Source organism: Eleutherodactylus coqui, chromosome 3 (genome assembly GCF_035609145.1).
Source record: "Eleutherodactylus coqui strain aEleCoq1 chromosome 3, aEleCoq1.hap1, whole genome shotgun sequence".
Taxonomy (NCBI): domain Eukaryota; kingdom Metazoa; phylum Chordata; class Amphibia; order Anura; family Eleutherodactylidae; genus Eleutherodactylus; species Eleutherodactylus coqui.
The window spans coordinates 257632834-257652809 of NC_089839.1; the positions used below are offsets into that span (position 1 = coordinate 257632834).

Sequence of the window (19976 nt, forward strand, 5' to 3'; positions counted from 1 at the left end):
GGTCCACGGAGACAGAGGATCCCGGCGGCCATCTTCAGCGGTAAGTATTGAAGTCACCGGAGCGCGGGGATTAAGGTAAGCGCTCCGGTAAGCTTTCTTTACCTCCCTGCATCGGGGTTGTCTCGCGCCGACCGGGGGGGGGGGGGGGGGGGGTTGAAAAAAAAAAAAAACCCGTTTCGGCGCGGGACAACCCCTTTAAAGCCCTTCCCTGAAAACTACTGCCGGGGTGCCGGCAGTCCATTGCTGTCAATGGGGCCGCCGGCAGCAGCCGTGGCCCCATTGAAAGCAATGGGAGAAACTCACGACTCGAGTATAAGCTGATAGGGGCTTTTTCAGCATAAAAAATGTGTTGAAAAAGTCTGCTTATATTCGAGTATATACGGTATTAATTTTTAGAACTTTTAATATATTGTACACTATATAATATACATTTTTATATATTTTTTAAATGTTTTATTCAATCCATACCTGCACATCCCGCTGTTTTCTTTTGCCCAAGCACGTCACCCGTTCCCCTCGTTTCCCCTTCTTTCCTTTTCTTGTCACTTCATTCGGAGGCTTTGTCTTTACTTATGGGAACAGACTCTGATAGTTGCTTTATGACCCCAGGTACCATTGTTCTTATTTTTGTCCTTACTTTTTATGCTATGGAGCACTATCTCTTTGCAAGGAGGACAGAATTTGCATGTGGCTTAATACACAAGCAAATTTTCTCTCAGACCAACATAGTCTCGTGTGGTGCAAAGTGCTAAGGCAGCAAAAATGCAGTCTTGCTCACGACCTGAAGGTTACAAGTTCAATCCCTGAATGGTTCAGATAGCTGGATCAAGGTCGACTCAGCTTCCATCCTTCCGAGGTTGGTAAAATGAGTATCCATAAATAAATTCATCAATAAATAATTTACTTGAAAGCACTGCGAAATAAGTTGGCACTATACAAATAACAAGATTTTTATTTTAGTCCAAGATAGAAAAATTGCAGCATGTTGTATTCTTAGGCGATTCTTGTTCAAGAATCGCCCATTATTTCCTATGACAGCAAAAAATTTGCATACAATTGTGATGCATTTTTTACTATTTGGAAACGCATCAGATTTTTTTTTCATGCATGTGAAAAAAACATGTACATCAATGTGAATTTCATATTTTTAACACCAAAACCTATCGTACATGCCCAAAAAGGCAGAAATGAGTGTGATGTAGGTCACTGACCTATATTGCACTTGCCCATGTGAATATAACCAGACTGCAGCTGCCATTACAGCACCTATAGAGATGGTCACTTAGTTTTCCTTAATCACTTCCCATTGCAGTTTTTCCATCCCCTGGCTTCCAAGAAATATCTAGAATTTTCAAAATATTATTACATTTTTTTTGTAAGTCCCAGTCGGGAAATTAACCATATGATCGCTTGTACAATACCCTGCATTACTTTTCATATGTAGAGTAATATGCTTCCCTTTACTTTTAGTGGGGCTTCAGGAGGCTATCCGAGCTATTGAAAAATGTCATTGAGGTCCGGAAAAGTTTTAAAATCTAATTATACAGTAATGAATTTTTTCAATATCTCGGACAAGACCTTCAAAAGGAGTACTACAATGGAAGACCTGGAGACCTTCATTATGCCCCTGGCTTCTATAACCATTACTCTTCACACCACAATCTCGTTGCCGGAAGGCTGATTGGATAGTGTGGTCAGTAGTGATTAGAGGGGGCTCCCGCTGTCATCTAAAGCGTAATATGGCTGGGATCTGTTCTCTCTGCTATCAGTTGTATAACACAGCCAGGACCCACCGAGAATGAAGCTGACTCGGCACCTGAGCCCACTGGCTCCATACAATCCATTCCGACTTTTGTCATACATGTACTGCAGATATAGCAAATCTTCTTATGTAAGGAATGAAATATAGGCCTTAATACTTCTTCTTCCTTATTGCTGTATGGTTTGCCAGATTTCCAATTTAGTTGTCCGGTAAAGCTGTGTGGTAACTCTTGTAAGAACATTAATGGAGGTCATTTTATGCTCTTTCCTCGGGGAGTTCTACTGATGGAACACTAAACCTAGAAATGTGTTATGAAAATAGCAAAAATTAAAAAATGTTTGCCCGCTCACCACTACTTGAGGGTTCGTCAGTTCACCACTTTACTTCTATCCACACAAAAAGAAACACACTACATCAGCCACCGGTAGAGAATAAGTATCAATGGGGATCTGCCACTCGGCACCAAAAATAGCACTCTGAGTATGAACCCTGTGGTTGGCCTGAAACACGTTAGCATCATCTTTGTTTTCCTACCCCGCGTCGTTGATGCTTTCGCTATGATGGAAAGCTGTGTTTGTCTTCGAAGACAAGTGCGGGATCACCCATTGCTTCATGATAAAGTAAACAGAAAATAATCTAGCCCCCACTGTTTGCATTGTACATTTCCTGAAACAAACAGGTTTGTAGAAATGCTGCCGAGAACTCGGGGATTAACCCACTGTTAAACTATTGCATATTTTCATAGGGAATGACTAAGGAAACTTGGATTAGCCGGGGGCGGGTTATGGTTTTCTTGTCCTATTGCGGAGGGGGGAGGCTCCTGCTGAAGCCAAATGCAGGACAATGAGAAGGGAGTGAAGGGCGTATAGCTGATCTAGAACAAATAGAGAAGTTTTCCTATATTTCTCAGTTTTAATTGTAATTTGGGACATAATAGGATCAAAGGAGAAGGGGAAATTAAGGGAGTAACTGCTTGGTTATTATTTTATTTTCTGTGCATATTGTGTGTTTCCAGGAAGCATTATCTCTAAGGTAGTGATTTATTTAGCCTCACCGGTTCTTTTAAATATTACAATTTTAATAGAACCTATTGGGAACAAATGAGGTACAATGTTGCATGCTGTTAATATAAAAACAATGCTGTTTTACGATAATGACTCAATAGGTTATTTGTGATTTGTTGCCTGCATTCAGTGTGCTGAAGTACAATGAGGCAACAAATCAGAAATGATGATCTAATCCAACATTATCTTAAAACAATCTTGCAAGTAGAAAAACAATAAGTAGAACAACAGACGGTTGTGTGAAGTCAGGAGGTTATCGCAGTGACTACCCATTTTATTATGTACTGCTGCCATTCAAAACTAATGTTTTTTTTTACCTAAGTGAACATAAAAATGGGCCTCAAAAAATGGTATAATGCTGTGGATAGAGCGAATACAGTACATCTAGTATGGTATATGCGGTTATGTATCCGTACTGTTTTCTAAAGACTGTAAGGAAATGGAGAAATGCACTGAATGGCTGCTTTATTAGAGACGCAGATCTGGTGGCATGTTGGACCTCCTTTTGCCTTCAGAACTACAGCAGTTCATCGTGGTACAGATTTCACTAGGTGCTGAAATTGTTCTGAAGAATTGTTAGCCCCTGCTGACAAGAAGCTTCCTGTAGTTGCTGCAGATTAGATGGAGGTACTGACTTGCTCTGAACAGCTGTCGGAAAGGGTTCATCGATTCATGCTGCTTGTGCCAAATTCTGACCCTACCAACAGCATGGTGCAGCAGAAATCTGGATTCATTTGATCAGACAATATTTTTCCACTGCTCAGTAATCCGATTTTTGTACTCCTTTTGCCCGCTGGAGTCTCGCCTTTCTGTTTCTCTTAGTCCGGTTTCACATCAGCTTTGGGACCTCCGGTCAGAGCTTCCGTCACAGATACTGCTCTGTATACTGGAAGAAAAAGCACTGCATGAATTGCTTTATTTCCGCCTAAAAGTTGGGCAACTGGGCAGAAACCAAACAAAACCCCATTATAGTCAAAAGGGTCAATTTGGCATTGTTTGGTTCCGTCCTGACACGGGGTTGTTCAGCTATGGGGATTCCCCTTTCCTGCTCCCGAACAAAACAGGAGAGTGGAACCCTGGGTGCAGTGGTGAATCTACCCTTAGGCAGCAAGATATTCGAACTGGTCATCTACTACTATTGCCCATTCATGCTAAGGAATGATGAGTTACGTGTTTGGTCATGTTAGTTGAAACATCAGCATTGTATTTGACTGCAGTTTCCTTGACTGTGCACCGTCTGTTCATTGGGATGATTCTAGACATCCTCTAACCTCTTTTATCGCTGAGCTATGTGCACAGGATCCCCATTCACACTATTTTCTGTATACTCTACACCATTGCTCGAGAAAACCCCACAAGGTTGACAGTGAAATCCTAAGGCTGACTAGTCTAGTGTGGGGGGTCTGGAACGCAGACCGAAATGCGAATGTTGCCTGTATCCAAATTAAGAGGAAATATTATATAGAGTACTCATAGTTGAGAACCATAATGACCCACTATACACAGACTTAGTAAATCAGAATGAATTCCGTTTATTGTTGTACATTGCTAGTTTATATGCAAGTTGTAAAGAAGGCGTTTCCAATATGTTACCTGATGCCTGGTTACAAAGTACTTTTGGCGACTGTAAATCAACAAGCTTTTCTAAACAAAAGGTATCAACAAAACTGTTTGAAGTAGACATAGAAACAGTTACAGTGTGATAATAAAGATTGATTCCTGGCTGTCTACTGGATGAGTACTTTTGTTAATTACATTTCTCGTTTGACTAGAAATGTAATCTTCAAAGTCCATCAACAATTTGCACATCAAAAGAGGGGACATTGTTTCTAGTTTTCACATAGACAAAACTGGTCCAGCCACCTACTGGGAGTCAGCACAAAGTTGGTAAGTTGGTATTCAGTAAGATAGCTGAATAAAATCTAATTAATCATACATTTAGTATTCTAAAATCAATATTCAAATAAACGCTTGAATATACCTTTTTACATATGATTCTATATCCAAATTCTACTAGCAACTTCCGGAATGTTTTACATATAATACATAACATTATATAACCAAATAACTAATGTCACATTCATTACACTGTTTCCTTATCTTTCTTATGTTAGGTTATTGATTAATATTGATTGACCCCTATCATTCCCCCATTTGGACATCAGAGCCACCATTATCTCCTGGTTCTGTCACCCATAGGTGCCGGGTTCTCAGGTAGGAATGGTGCACTCTATGTCCATCAAGATATGAAGACATAATATCAAATATTGCAAGTCAATCAAGTTCACAATACAGTAATCTTAGATTTATCAACATCAATATCGTCATCGTCATATTAGACACTTAAAGGGGTGTATAAAATCGGCATTCAGTACATTTAGCTATTCATAAAATTATTACCTTAATTGCAATATATATATATATACACACATAAGATTATACTAGTCGGACGATTGTAGAGTAGTTGTTACTTCTGTTGCCTTAATTCGTTGGCATTTCCCGATTTCATTAGAGTCACAAGTAAAATTACAACATTCTTCAGCCAACGCAACATTTCTCACCTAAAACCGAGTTATATTCGTCCAATGTGTATATTCAATGGTATCGCAATGGGAACAATATTCAAATAAATTAAGGAAGGTGTTTTCCTGAACAACATTGTCATCTACTACATCACTATCATTGTGAACTATTGAGCGTATGTCTCGAAGAGTCTCTACAGGAGTGGGGACAGATAATAGAAAAGTCCGCAAAATGTCCTCTCCACTCCTGAGGTTGGGCATACACGTGTGGAAAATATTTGCCCATCCAGTCCATCGCTTGTCCATGTGGATCGTTCGTAGTGGTGTTTCCCAATAAGAAGACAGTCCAATAAGACAAATGCAGAAGTCAAAATCAAAATGTCCATTACCTCCCCCACCCAAACAACGCCGGGATCCCACCCATCACTTTTCCTCTGGCTCGGGAACTTTCTTGCAGTGGGAGGCATGTATCCACTTTTACAGAAGTAGGCGTTGACAACAGAACTTGGTATGGTCGTCAAACCTTGGGTCCAAGGCCTTTACTACGTGTCTTTTTGTGACCACCCAATCTCCAGGTGGCAAGAAATGAGTCCCCTCTAGGTTGTCAGGGTCTGGAATTGGGGAAAACACTAGATCGGGTGTTATTTTCAGTTTACGACATAGTTCTTGTACATATTCAATAACCTTATCACACCCCTGCTGTAGGGCCTGTGGATGGTACAGGCCTAATCTTGGCATAGAGCCAAACAACACTTTAATTTAAGCATATCATTTCAGTTCTTTCAGCTTTGTCTAAACTCTGCGGGTGGTATGGAGTGTAAAACGCTTGTTCCACTCCCAGGCTGACATCACCTCTCGCATCACTTCACCTGTAAATTGTGTACCTCTGTCACTCTCAATTGTCTCTAGTACCCCAAATCTACATACAAGTTCTGACACAAGTTTAGCCACTGTACATTGTGCGGTGGCTTTGAACAGGTCCACGCACACAAGGACGTACTCATACCTGCCTGATTTGGGAAGCTGGATGTAATCGCTTTGTAATCTCTGAATAGGATACAGTGGTCTGGGTGTGCACTTCACATGCCTTCACATATGCCTTTGCCAACCTGTCGAACCCTGGAGCATACTATACCTTGTCCACAACAGAAACCATGGCATTCCGAGAGGCATGCACTTTCCCGTGAGCTAGGACGGCGAGGTGGGTGTAGGCAGCCGCTGGTACATCATCTACGTCCCGTAGGACGCCAAATCCCAAATCAACAAGAGTGGTGGGACCAAGATCCAATTTACAGCACAAGGGGTCTTGCGTCCTGTCCAGGAGAGCTGCAGCCTTGGCTGCCCTATCCCCTTGCTCTCTGGTGACTGCCCCTGCGTGTGTGCTTTAACCTTTATTATGGCCACCTGTCCTGGCAACATGATAGCTTAATGGGCTTGCCTTGTGCCGTGAGAAAGCTCCTGGACCGCCAGATGGGTCCATAATCGTGTGCAGTACCAAAGGCATACCTGGAATCAGTGTAGATGTTAGCAGTGGTAGCTTTTTCAATCGTACAGGCCTCAGTTCCTGCGCTGACATGTGTGGCGGCAGTGGCTTTTGTACAAGTATCTCATTCAGTGTGACTACTTCAAAACCTGTTACAAACCTTCCTTTGTCATTCAGGTATCTAGATCCATCCACAAACATTTCAAGGTGGGGGTTTAGGAGGGGTTTGTCAGTGACATGTGCGAACCCAGCTGTCACAATCATGCTGGTGTTCTGCGTCAAAGGCCTCCTCTTCATCATCAGTCAGAGAATTTGCAAAAAGCTGGTCCTCTGTACTTACTCCCCCATTTGAATCAGTGTCACCTAATGGCAATAAGGTGGCCGGATTCAAAGTGGTGCAACGTTGAAATGAGACATTGGATGAAGAGTGTACTGCAAGTTCCATTTTTGATCTGTCTTGCACGGGACAGATGTCTATGGCTTACCTGTGTCAGGATACCATGTATGTCATGTGGGGTGTAGATCACCATGGTGTGATCTAAGAAGTTTCTCTTTGCTGGCTTTGCAGCCATTCTACTCTGATGGAGGAAACACAAAAGGCTTAGTGATGCATTGAGGTAACTATTTGTGTCAGCAGTACATAAAAGTAAATTAAAAACAAATCATCAACATATTACAAGAGGGCGGTGCCCTCGCGAATTGGCCAGGCGTCTAATACCAGTTTCATGAATCTGGTGAACTGGTTTTGGGCTATACTGTGCCCCTTGTGGCAGCACTGTCCAACAGTACTGCTTTCCTCTGAAATTAAATACAAACAAATACAGACAGTCTGTGAGGTCCGTCTGACTGGTAGCCCAAAGGCTCAAAGGAACGACACTAAGAACTTGTTTCTCTGCGTGCGTAAGAGTGAAGACAGGGAGAGGTGTCGCTAGGTCTGCTGCCATCCGACCGAAGGTCGGGTGACTTTCAGACCTGGGGTGTATACGAGTCTCACCGGACGGGTGAGATTCGATACAAGATCCCAAGGATCCCATCATTTCGATTCCCAATATGCTTTCAGGACTTTCCAGCACAAGGAAGCGCATGAGGCATCGTGACCCTTTAAACATTACCTCTAGCGGTTCAGTTTCTGCCAGCTGAATTGGCATTCCTGAAACCCCTTGCACCAATTACTGCTAGACAATCAGGCTGGTATTCTATTTAAAATAGATCAGAACCTTGTAGCAAAAAAAAAATTAAAAATTTTGAAATTGCTGACCTGCAATACCTGGATCAACTATGTCAGATGTCCAGTTCCTTGGGCTAAATAATGACTCAGGAATTGGAGTTTGTCTTGGAGGTGGCTTACTATTTGTCAGGACCTGCGGAAAGCTGAGTTTCTGCAGTAGCTATCAAGACAAATACATGAGCCGGATCCACCAAGAGAGCAGTTAGTTTACAAAACCTCCTCTGAACTGTCACTTGAGGTCTCAACCCGTACCGATCCATCCGGTGAAAATTTGATGGATGCAGATAAGGCTTGTAAGATATCAGTACAAATAACAGACATGAATTACAACAAGGCAGAATAATCCACAAACATCTATCCACATTAAAATATGATATTCTTTAAGCAAATTCATTATTAATCTGATCCTGCCTGCAATGTCTCATCAAATTTAAGAAGGGAAAAAAAAAACTTCCTAACTGCCCAAGCTCCTCACCCCCTCCTTTGTAGACAAAAGAAGGATGAAACATTACCTACTTTTACATTATCTAGCTCCACCCCTTCGATGCTGGTCATCTGCATGTCTCTCCTACAGAACATTCTCTCAGAGACAATGCAGTACTAACAGCATTTAGCAGTGATATAGACGTCCAACCAATTACAGAACTGACATTTACACAAAAAGCAAAAATACATATATATATATCTTAAAATCCCTATGTTCTCTATTTTTAAGACCGTATAATTCACATAATTCATTACAAGTTTCTTATTTCATCAGCGTCTGTCTTCCTTTCTATGACACTGAATTTTATCTCTATGAAACAATAGCTAAGATATTAATAAGCAACTAAAACATTCAGACTTCAAACAGCATTAATTATTAGTAATTACTAGACTTATACTTCTCTCCTAGGCTGGTCTGTGTTGAGGGTGGAAGAACACCTCTTCCTATTGTTCTTCCCTCCCATCTCCTTACATCACCTAGCTCCACCCCCTGTGGTCTGGCTCAGCGTTTGGTCTTTCTTGCCTCATTTAGTTTCTAGCCACCGGACAGTATATACCATATAACACAAGTATCTCATGTGAAGTAGAAACTGGGATTGTATTTACTGTTCATAGAATTTCCCATATTGAACAAAGTATATATATATATATTCAATATATATATATCTAATATAATACAACATAGGGCAGCCAAATATAACCAATTCTCAATTCACATTTCTTTGCAAAGACAAGTAGGCCCTCTAGTCTACAGAGAAACTTCTCCAGACAGATAGCAAAGCTGTATAACAGGTTCCACTGCCTGTGACCATCTTCTATTGTGTGTAAATAACCTGGGCTGACTATTTAAGATTAACCCAGAATGTAATACACTTGCCCCCACCTTACAAAACTGCAAATTCACACTCACTAAGGGGGTTTTATTCATTCCTATACGGACTGATAATATGTGAAGTAGAAATTGGGATTGTATTTACTGTACACCAGACTTCCAATAATGAGCGAATTATGTATAGATAAGAAAAACTCTTAGTACCGCGGTTTTTACACAATTTGCTCAGAATAGGCTACCCAATGACAAACACAATACAACTTATGCCCATTTCTACCCACATACTGATATTCACCACACTGCGACCACTCAGCGGCCAATATATTATAGGGGGCTTTATTCCACCCTGGCATAATTAACAATTCATCGGACACGTCTTTGTTCTTAGCTACCGACATTTTCGTACTATTTCGGATTTTCTTAAACGGCGACATTTTCACACTATGCAAGATTATCACAAGAAATTCTTCAACTATCAGTTTATCAAAATTTTCCTTTAAAACAAACTAGTGTATTACTCTCTGCGTAATCCTGTTCACAGCGCTATTAATGTATTGCTGCAAGGAGCAAGACTTAGTTCAAATTACGCTTTTAAAGAGAGTTAGACACTATAAAAGGTTCATACTATAGTTGATTGGGACCCTAATAAGTGGGATGGGGACCAATATTCATTTGCCAATTTCTTTAGCTATCTTTCACACCTTATCCTCTTTACCAGCAGTATGGACAATGGCTGGCGGCTTATGTACACCAAGAGGCTTATTGTTTTGTATTCTTTCACACACATAAAACAATTGTGTTTCACTATTTTCTGTGCAGTCTTTTACTATTTCTCTAGCTGATTTCTATATAGGCATACTACTTGCCCTGTACGTTTCCCATATTGTCTGTTCCTTTATCTAAACCGGCGTCTCTGATATCTTTCATATGCTTTTTCCCGTACTATTGCCAGAACCCATAGTTAAAGGTTCCCGCTTTTCTAAGTCCTATCTTTCTATATTTTATATGTTTGTCTGCGTACGTCTCCCCCTTCCCTTTCTCTTATGGACTTACCTCTTGATTTACCACTGTAACACAGCATTGAGGATGCATACGGCTTTCCTCAGATAAATCTGGCGGTCCCTTCTGCCAAGTCCGAAACTGGCAGGATAACTATTTATTTTATTTCCCACTATTCATCACTAAGTAAACAGGACCTGATATCACCTAGTAAACTAAGGACCCCTGGTCCTGGAATAGTTTTACGGACTCCTTAAGGGGGGGTTTAGGGGACTTCTGGTGATATTATAACAGACTCAGTAAAAGCAAATTATGGCTAACATGACACAGACAATCAACGTACAGATTTCAACAATTACTACAGGCAACATGGCAATATACACACAAGGGTTCTTCCGTCTAGCACGGTTACTAAGAACACCGTAAATAACAGGCAGAAGCGTCCTATATAACATACAGCAACTCACCCCCTGTCGACACGAGGACTGAATGAAGTCAGGAGAGCCCAGAGCTTGAGTGGCAAGTCAAGGGCTTACCGTACACCGGTGTTTTGTAGATCTGGGGTCCCGTGGCCTCTCGTCCGGCTGGTCGGCAGGTAGTGTCGTCAGGTATCGGCTGCAGGTAAGGAGTTAGCTTCTGCCCCACGTTGGGCGCCAAATAAACTGTGGGGGGTCTGGAACGCAGACCGAAATGCGAATGTTGCCTGTATCCAAATTAAGAGGAAATATTATATAGAGTACTCATAGTTGAGAACCATAATGACCCACTATACACAGACTTAGTAAATCAGAATGAATTCCGTTTATTGTTGTACATTGCTAGTTTATATGCAAGTTGTAAAGAAGGCGTTTCCAATATGTTACCTGATGCCTGGTTACAAAGTACTTTTGGCGACTGTAAATCAACAAGCTTTTCTAAACAAAAGGTATCAACAAAACTGTTTGAAGTAGACATAGAAACAGTTACAGTGTGATAATAAAGATTGATTCCTGGCTGTCTACTGGATGAGTACTTTTGTTAATTACATTTCTCGTTTGACTAGAAATGTAATCTTCAAAGTCCATCAACAATTTGCACATCAAAAGAGGGGACATTGTTTCTAGTTTTCACATAGACAAAACTGGTCCAGCCACCTACTGGGAGTCAGCACAAAGTTGGTAAGTTGGTATTCAGTAAGATAGCTGAATAAAATCTAATTAATCATACATTTAGTATTCTAAAATCAATATTCAAATAAACGCTTGAATATACCTTTTTACATATGATTCTATATCCAAATTCTACTAGCAACTTCCGGAATGTTTTACATATAATACATAACATTATATAACCAAATAACTAATGTCACATTCATTACACTGTTTCCTTATCTTTCTTATGTTAGGTTATTGATTAATATTGATTGACCCCTATCACTAGCACCGATGACCATGCTTCCTTTGAACTTCCTCAGACCACTTGATTTTCTCATTCTGATGTGGATTGACACTGAAATTGATCCACGGAAAACTTTCTTGGGATGGGATGACTGTTGGGTACTTTAGCTCCCGACCATCATCCCATGTAAAAGGATCAAAATTCTCTATTGCAGATGCAAACCTTTTTGAGACAGTGACTCGGTGGTTAGTACTCTTGGCTTGCTGCGATGTGGCCTTTGCTCTGAATTCAAACAATTGAGTTTGTGTGTCCTCCCATTGTTTGCATGGGTTTGCTCCAGGCACTTCTGAGTGCTCTTACTCTCCAAAAAACATACTGCTAATTGCCTATGAAAGTGATCCTAGTACTTCATTAAGAGATAGTGAGCCCCAGGAATATGTTGGCACTATATAACCAACATAAATAAATGAACACTAGGGCCTATATTCTGTTAATGGATGAAGGTAAGAGGCTGCTTTGTTAGCTGTTGGGATATTGCTGCCTGTACCACTAACCAAATCTCTTCTGCGTAGAAACCTATTAGGCCTCATGTCCACGGGGAAAATCGGGCCCGCTACGGATTCTACATGGAGAATCTGCAGCGGGTCCCTCCTGCCCCGCGGACATGAGCGCTGAAAATAAGAATTTACCTATCCGTAGCGGGCGGCGAAGGTCGGCTCTTCCTCACGGCCGGATCTACTTTTTCGGCCGGCGGATGAATTCCTCACGCCGGCGGCACGTCGCCGGCACGTCGTCGACGTGCCGCGCGCATGCGCCGGGCACATCCGCCGAAGCAAGGGAGATGCGGCCGTGAGGAAGAGAAGACTTTCCCGGCCCGCTGCGGGTGAGTAAATTCTTTTAAATTCCTATTTTAGGTCTCCCGCGGATCCGGACGGCTTCCATAGGCTTCAATAGAAGCCCGCGGGAGCCGTCCCCGCGGGAGACCCGCACGAAAATGGAGCATGGTCCAGATTTTTTCATGCTCCATTTTTTTTAAAATCCCTTTTATTGACCATCCGCGGGTATTTATCTACCCGCGGGTGGTCAATGCATCCCTATGGGGTGCGGATCCGCGTGCAGGTAATCCGCTGCGGATCCTAAATCATATTTTCCCCGTGGACATGAGGCCTTAGACAAGATGCTGCAAGCTGATACTTGGCTGTGTTACTCTACAGACAAAAGCAGTCAGTGTTTTAATAGCAACTGTACTTTGAGAATAATGCAGAGGACTGGGTGAATATTCTGATTATGTGTAGTTGAGGATATTCAAATTAGGGCCAGGGCTATACAATTAGGTTGGTTGAGGCCTTTTAATTTTATTAATTTTTGCTAAGTGTTTTTAAAGGTTTTTTTTTACCAGAATTACAAGTTATTCCCTATTCACAGGCTAGAGGATTGATAACTTGTTGATTGGTGGGGATCTCACCACTGAAACATCCGTCAATACCGAGAATTGGGTCTGTGTTTTTCTCACTGCGAGCTTATGGCCCCCTCTGCAGTGAGGAGACTGAAGGGAGTGCTGGTCATGGAAGCGTACTGAGGCTTTATTCACTTTCAGTGGGACTGCAGAGATAGCTGAGTGGCAAACACTCAAGAATTTCCATCAGCCCCATTGAAATGAATGGAGTACCAACCGTGCACGCTCAGTCAGTGCTCCATTTACTCTGTCACTGCTGGGGAAGACGTGACCCTACAGTGACAGGCAGAGGAAGACTCAGGACCACCGTTGTCAAAGACCATAATAGTCCTTTTCAAATGCATAATAAGTATCTGAATGATGCCTTTACAAAATTCATAATACCTTCTAGTCAAATAGAAAATATGTCTGGTAGAAATGTAAAGGATAGTGCAGCGTCCCGTAGAGTGACACCAGACACATGGCATATGCTGAGGAGCTGGGAGGGCAAGATGCTGGCTTGTCATGGCCCAGGATAGGGATGCCCAGTAGATGGCAGAACAAGGAAATCTTTTGTCATGGGTGATACCACCGCTCTGGTACACACCAGAACGAACTCCGGCGGAGAATAAAATGAGCCACAGACAGATATGAAGTACCTCAAGTCCCTGGGAACAGTCAGGGCCTGGAATAAACTTTACTTGGCAAAATACAAGGCACAATTTAGAGAAATAACAGTGCAGGATATTAATTGACTTGAACAGTAGTACCTCCACATGGTGATCCAGACTTCAGAACACCCGTGCGTGAATGATAGACTTGGGAGTACCTCTGCCCGGTGATCCAGACTTCCGGACAGCCAGGTGTGAAAGACAAAATGGGTGTACCTTTACGTGGTGATCCACTAGATCTGGACAGCCGCGTAGGAAATTATCACGTAGACAGTACCTCTGCCCTGGGCCTTGACAAGCACTCACTCACGGTTGCTCTCACTCTACTTAGGTGGGGCTCACTCCTTCCTCCTCACATGCACATCCAAGCTGGGAAAACCTCTCCTCCTCTTCCATGCTTTACATGAGGGCTAAGGGTACCCCCATGTAGCTGAACTTCTTACCTACAACTCCAGAAGATATGGACCCTTTCCCGCTCTCTAACACTCACTTTCATAACCTCTCTCATACCACATGACAGGACATAAATTGATACATTTACAGACAAGCAGCTCACACTTTGCAGACATTAACCTCTCACTTGCTGCAGCTGTGCAATACACATAACAGAATGGCAAGAGTTTCGCACAGAGCATCTAAATAAGACACACATGTATGGCATTATGGAGGGGCCAGGAAAGCACGTACTGGGCCACTACAATAGTATTTTTAGCATATGTTTTTGGAGCTTAATCATGTAACCGCACTTCTCCTGTTGGCTGTGCTTTTTAGTAGTTGCACTTTGGCAATGGCGTTTCTTTATTACAAACCAAACGCGTGCATTAGCATTAAACATGATTAGAAATAGCTAGGTGAAATAAATTTTCTGCTGGTAGTTTCTGGAGAGAGAAAGGTTCTCTTTGTCATTAGCTCTGTAGGCCGCCTTGGTTCATTCATATTTAAATGCAAGCACAGAAGGGCTGAAGACATTTTCTGTATTGACCACACCTCTCATTCCACATAGCAGAACAGTAAGGCTTTTATTGGCGCTCACACACTGTGTTTTGTTCTCTCAGAGGTCAAAATCCATTATCATTCAATGCATTTAACATTTTAAAAGTGCTGAACATAACAATTAGTCTAAATACAATCGCTTTGCCCGCATGCAAAAATTGTCCTGTTTTTTTAATGAAAATGTGCTCATGTTTTATTCCATGGCTTCAAGTGAAATTATCAAATTCTTGTAAGGAAAATATGTATTTGATCTCCATAGGAATACATCTTGTGCTTATTAATTATATAGGCATACAATACATTTTTGCCCACAAGGTTAGACCTGATCGAACCACTTTAAGAGGATAACCAGCATGCTTGACAACATTTTGTAAAAAATCAGAGTGACTGAGCCATCTTTTTCCTATTGAACAGATCCGGAAGGGATCACAGCTGAGGTTACGGGGACAGACAGATGTTTCACTGACAGTTGGCATTAGAGAGACATCTGGCATCTTCACTTTCATGTAATGTCTAGCTGCTGAAGAGATAACAATAAAATGCAATGACACTGCCAAGTGTGTACAGGCCTTGACATGGAGCATATCTCTCTAATTATTGCCACAATGCTTCTTCTTTCAGTGTGCACAATGTGTTATCTGTACGTTTTTATACTTTTAAAAACTTTTACAGTGTGCATTAGGGTATATTCAGTTGAGAAAGGGTATCCTCTCTCCTTAAGGAGAGTACCTAGCAGGTGAGTGAGGAGACTTATAAGGCCATTGGAGATGAGCGAGCACGCTGGTTTAAGGCTGATGCTCGAGAGCATCGGTCTATTCGAGTAACTGCTTACTGTTCTGAGCACCATACGGGGGGGAGAGAGAGAGATCTCTCTTACTCCCAGCCCCCTTCCCCCTGCGCACCCCGCATGGTGCTCGGACGAGTAAGCAGCTACTCAAAAAGACCGATGCTCGATCGAGTATCAGCCTTAAACGAGCGTGCTCACTCATCTCTAAAGGCCAATGCATGCTCCTCTGGGAAATATATGCAAATAAGGAAGATGGAACAATACTTCTGCAGTGCCACCTTTTGGATGGCAGCATTCCTGCAAATCAATGTCAGACCCAGAAGAGCTTGCATGGCCTTATAAGCCTCCTCACTCACCTCTTAGGTATCTCCACACACCCGCTAGGTGCTCTCCGTGAGGAGAGCTAATACCCCTCCTGACCCAGGTTGCAGGCCTCTCATTAGCCAAGCTAGAAACCTACTGCACACTGATAAGGGGCTAAAACCCCGAAACAGCTGCCTGTGTATGGTGGTTTTCTGGCTTGGTTTTCAATCCCCAATCATTGTTTTAAAGACTTGTCTAAAGGGTTTTACATTGATTTGCAGGAATGCTGCCATCCAATAGGTGGTGCAGTAGAGGTATTGTTCCATCTTCGGTATATTCATGCACAGCAGACTTGTTGTAGAGTTTACTATAACTGTCCTATACTTCTGAATGGGCCTACCAGAAATCCATTATGCTTGACAGCAGAACCAACCCCATTTGGATGAGTATTACTGGTCCTTCAACCATAAGTGAATTTACTTAAACATTGATTTTCTTTTGTCGTTTGAGCATGACCATATATAATGGTCCTTCTCTTCTTTTGATTGATGGGGATCCTGCAGATCGGATGCCTACTAATCAAACTTTGGCTGCATTGTTCTTACGATAGGCTATCAATATTTCTCTCTGAAAACCCTTTAATTTTGTTACTTGTTTTTAGCTATTAGTGAAATATTGTCGGCATTTTGGGAACCTAATAGTACATGTGAATCATTTGCTAACTTGACTTTTTGTGTTTACTTTTTGCAGGAATGTTCACCCTTTCAGAAGTTGCTTCGCTTAATGACATACAGCCCACTTATCGTATTTTGAAGCCATGGTGGGACGTGTTCATGGATTATTTGGCGGTGGTTATGCTCATGGTTGCCATCTTTGCTGGCACCATGCAACTAACCAAAGATCAGGTTGTTTGCTTACCAAAGTTAGAATCCGCTGTATGTTTAACAACTCCAGCAAGCAGAGAAGGACAAAACAATCCACAGGACTCTTCAAAATTTGAAGAAACTACTACTAGAGAGACTAGTAAAGAATGGTTACGTACCTCACATGAAGTTACACTTGAGACCGAGTTGAGAGCACAAACAGACACTTTGATTAATCCAACTCCTTCGATTCAGGTTCTTAATAAAATGTCAAGCAGCCCTGGGGGAAGAAAAACAAATCTGGATTATCAACAGTATATATTCATCAACCAAATGTGCTATCATGTGGCACTCCCATGGTACTCCAAATATTTCCCGTACCTTGCACTTATACATACAATTATATTAATGGTCAGCAGCAACTTCTGGTTTAAATATCCAAAGACCTGCTCAAAAATTGAACATTTTGTCTCCATACTTGGGAAGTGCTTTGAATCTCCTTGGACAACAAAAGCTCTGTCCGAGACAGCTTGCGAAGACTCAGAAGAAAATAAACAGAGGCTAACTGGTGCTCAGTCACTCCGAAAGCATCTTTCAAATAGCAGTGAAGAGGGAAGTCCAAGCCCCAGTACTCCAATGATCAGTAAATCGGGGTTAAAGTTCTCAGCAGACAAACCAGTAGGGGAGGTGCCTGGAATGACCATCTTGGACAAAAAGGATGGGGAGCAAGCAAAAGCTCTTTTTGAAAAAGTTCGGAAATTCCGTGCTCACGTTGAAGACAGTGATTTAATTTACAAACTTTATGTGGTTCAAACAGTGATTAAGACCGTAAAGTTTATTTTCATTCTTTGTTATACCTTGACTTTTGTAACTGCAATTAGTTTCAAACATATCTGTACCCCTAATGTGGAGCACCTTACAGGATATAAAGCATTTGAGTGCACTCATAACATGGCTTTTATGTTGAAGAAGCTACTCATCAGCTACATTGCCCTCATTTGTGTTTATGGCCTTGTCTGTATATATACCTTGTTTTGGCTGTTTAGACGACCTTTGAAAGAATATTCATTTGAAAAAGTGAGAGAGGAAAGTAGTTTTAGTGACATTCCTGATGTTAAAAATGACTTTGCTTTTTTATTGCATATGGTGGACCAATATGATCAGCTATACTCCAAGCGTTTTGGTGTCTTCTTGTCTGAAGTAAGTGAAAATAAACTACGTGAAATTAGTTTGAACCATGAGTGGACCTTTGAAAAACTTAGGCAGCACATTTCTCGAAATGCGCAGGACAAACAGGAGCTACATCTGTTCATGCTTTCTGGAGTTCCAGATGCCGTTTTTGAACTAACAGATCTTGAGGTTCTAAGACTTGAGCTTATTCCGGAAGCTAAAATTCCAGCAAAAATTTCTCAAATGACTGCTCTTCAAGAGCTGCATCTTTATCACTGTCCTGCAAAGGTTGAACAAACTGCATTTAGCTTTCTAAGAGACAACTTGAAGTGCCTGCATGTGAAGTTTACGGATGTGGCTGAAATACCTGCCTGGGTCTATTTACTGAAAAATCTACGGGAGTTGTATTTGATGGGTAATTTAAACTCTGAGAACAATAAAATGATTGGACTTGAGTCTTTGAGAGAGTTACGACATTTAAAGGTTCTCTATGTGAAGAGCAATTTGACCAAAATACCATCCAATATCACTGATGTGGCTCCTCATCTAACCAAGCTTGTGATTCATAACGATGGCACCAAGCTTGTAGTTCTTAATAGCCTTAAAAAGATGATGAACGTAGCAGAGTTGGAACTCCACAACTGTGAATTAGAGAGAATCCCACATGCTATATTCAGCCTGGGCAACCTACAAGAGTTGGATCTTAAGCTGAACAGCATCCGCACCATCGAAGAGGTCATAAGTTTTCAGCACTTAAAAAGATTGACTTGTTTGAAGCTGTGGCATAATAAAATAGTCAACATTCCTCAGTCTATATCACAAGTGAAAAATTTAGAGTCCTTGTATTTATCGAACAACAAACTTGAGACGCTCCCCGTAGCTCTCTTCCACCTGCAGAAACTGCGGCATCTGGACGTGAGCTACAATTGTATTTCGGTGATTCCTCTCGAGGTTGGCTTACTTCAGAATCTCCAGTATTTGTATGTTACAGGGAATAAGGTGGACATCTTGCCAAAGACATTGTTTAAATGCATCAAACTAAGAACTTTATGCTTGGGTCAAAACTGTATCACATCATTACCAGAGAAGATAGGACATCTAGTACAACTAACACATCTAGAACTAAAGGGAAATTGCCTAGATCGCTTGCCTTCTCAAATCATGCAATGCCGTCTTCTCAAGAAAAGTGGGCTGGTGGTTGAGGACCATCTTTTTGATGCTTTACCGTCGGAGGTGAAGGAAGCATTAAACCTGGATACAACTGCACCTTTTGCAAATGGGATGTAAATGTAGGCTATTTGCAGAACAAAAATTTTGACATAATTTTTTTTTTGTCAGAGTGTAGAAGACTTAAATTGTTGAAGTGTTTTGCTGAAAAAAGGCGTAATCTACTTTGCTCAACACAAGCAGTGTTTTTTCGACAGTATGTTTACTTACTGAGTTTCATTTGTTCAGTAGCCAAGCAAATAACTGTCTTTAATGCAGGTATATTCACATAATTCAACCAATTTATACATTTTGCAAATACTAGAGATTACAATTGTTCTGTTTTCTTACATGATTTGCAGATATCCCTGTCTGGCTGTTTACAAATTACCTGTATACCCACATGTTTATAGATCAGATGCCTATTAAATTTTGGTTATAATTGTTTTATTTTTTTAATATAAAAAAATACACACACTTCTAATGACAATTATATATGTTCTATGTACATAAATGGCTCCCAATGAGCACCACCATTTGAGAAAGTCGGAGTACTTGTTTACACATATGCTATTACTGTATGATTTCGCCTGTGCATACATTTTCCTGGAGCTGGCCATAGAGATGAAATCAAATTCAGGCAAATCGGCCAATTGTGGTAGGATTGGGTAATGCCCTAATGTATATAGGGTTTCCTGACAGTCCACTGACAACAGATTGGTCAAGAAGGATCTGCCATGTTGGATTTAAGCATGTCTGATTCTTCTCATGAAAGATGAGCTGCTGTCAGAGATT

At 41.4% G+C, this 19976-nt stretch overlaps 1 protein-coding gene across 1 annotated transcript in view; it reads left to right on the forward strand.

Annotated features, from left to right (window-relative positions):
• Window positions 1-19623, forward strand: part of LRRC8D (leucine rich repeat containing 8 VRAC subunit D) — an 80535-nt gene extending 60912 nt beyond the window's left edge. The window contains exon 2 of the mRNA XM_066597337.1: window positions 16693-19623. Coding sequence (XP_066453434.1) covers window positions 16695-19262 — 2568 coding nt within the window. The 5' untranslated portion in view covers window positions 16693-16694 and the 3' untranslated portion in view covers window positions 19263-19623. The remainder of the gene's footprint in view (window positions 1-16692) is intronic.
• Window positions 19624-19976: the final 353 nt, after the last annotated feature.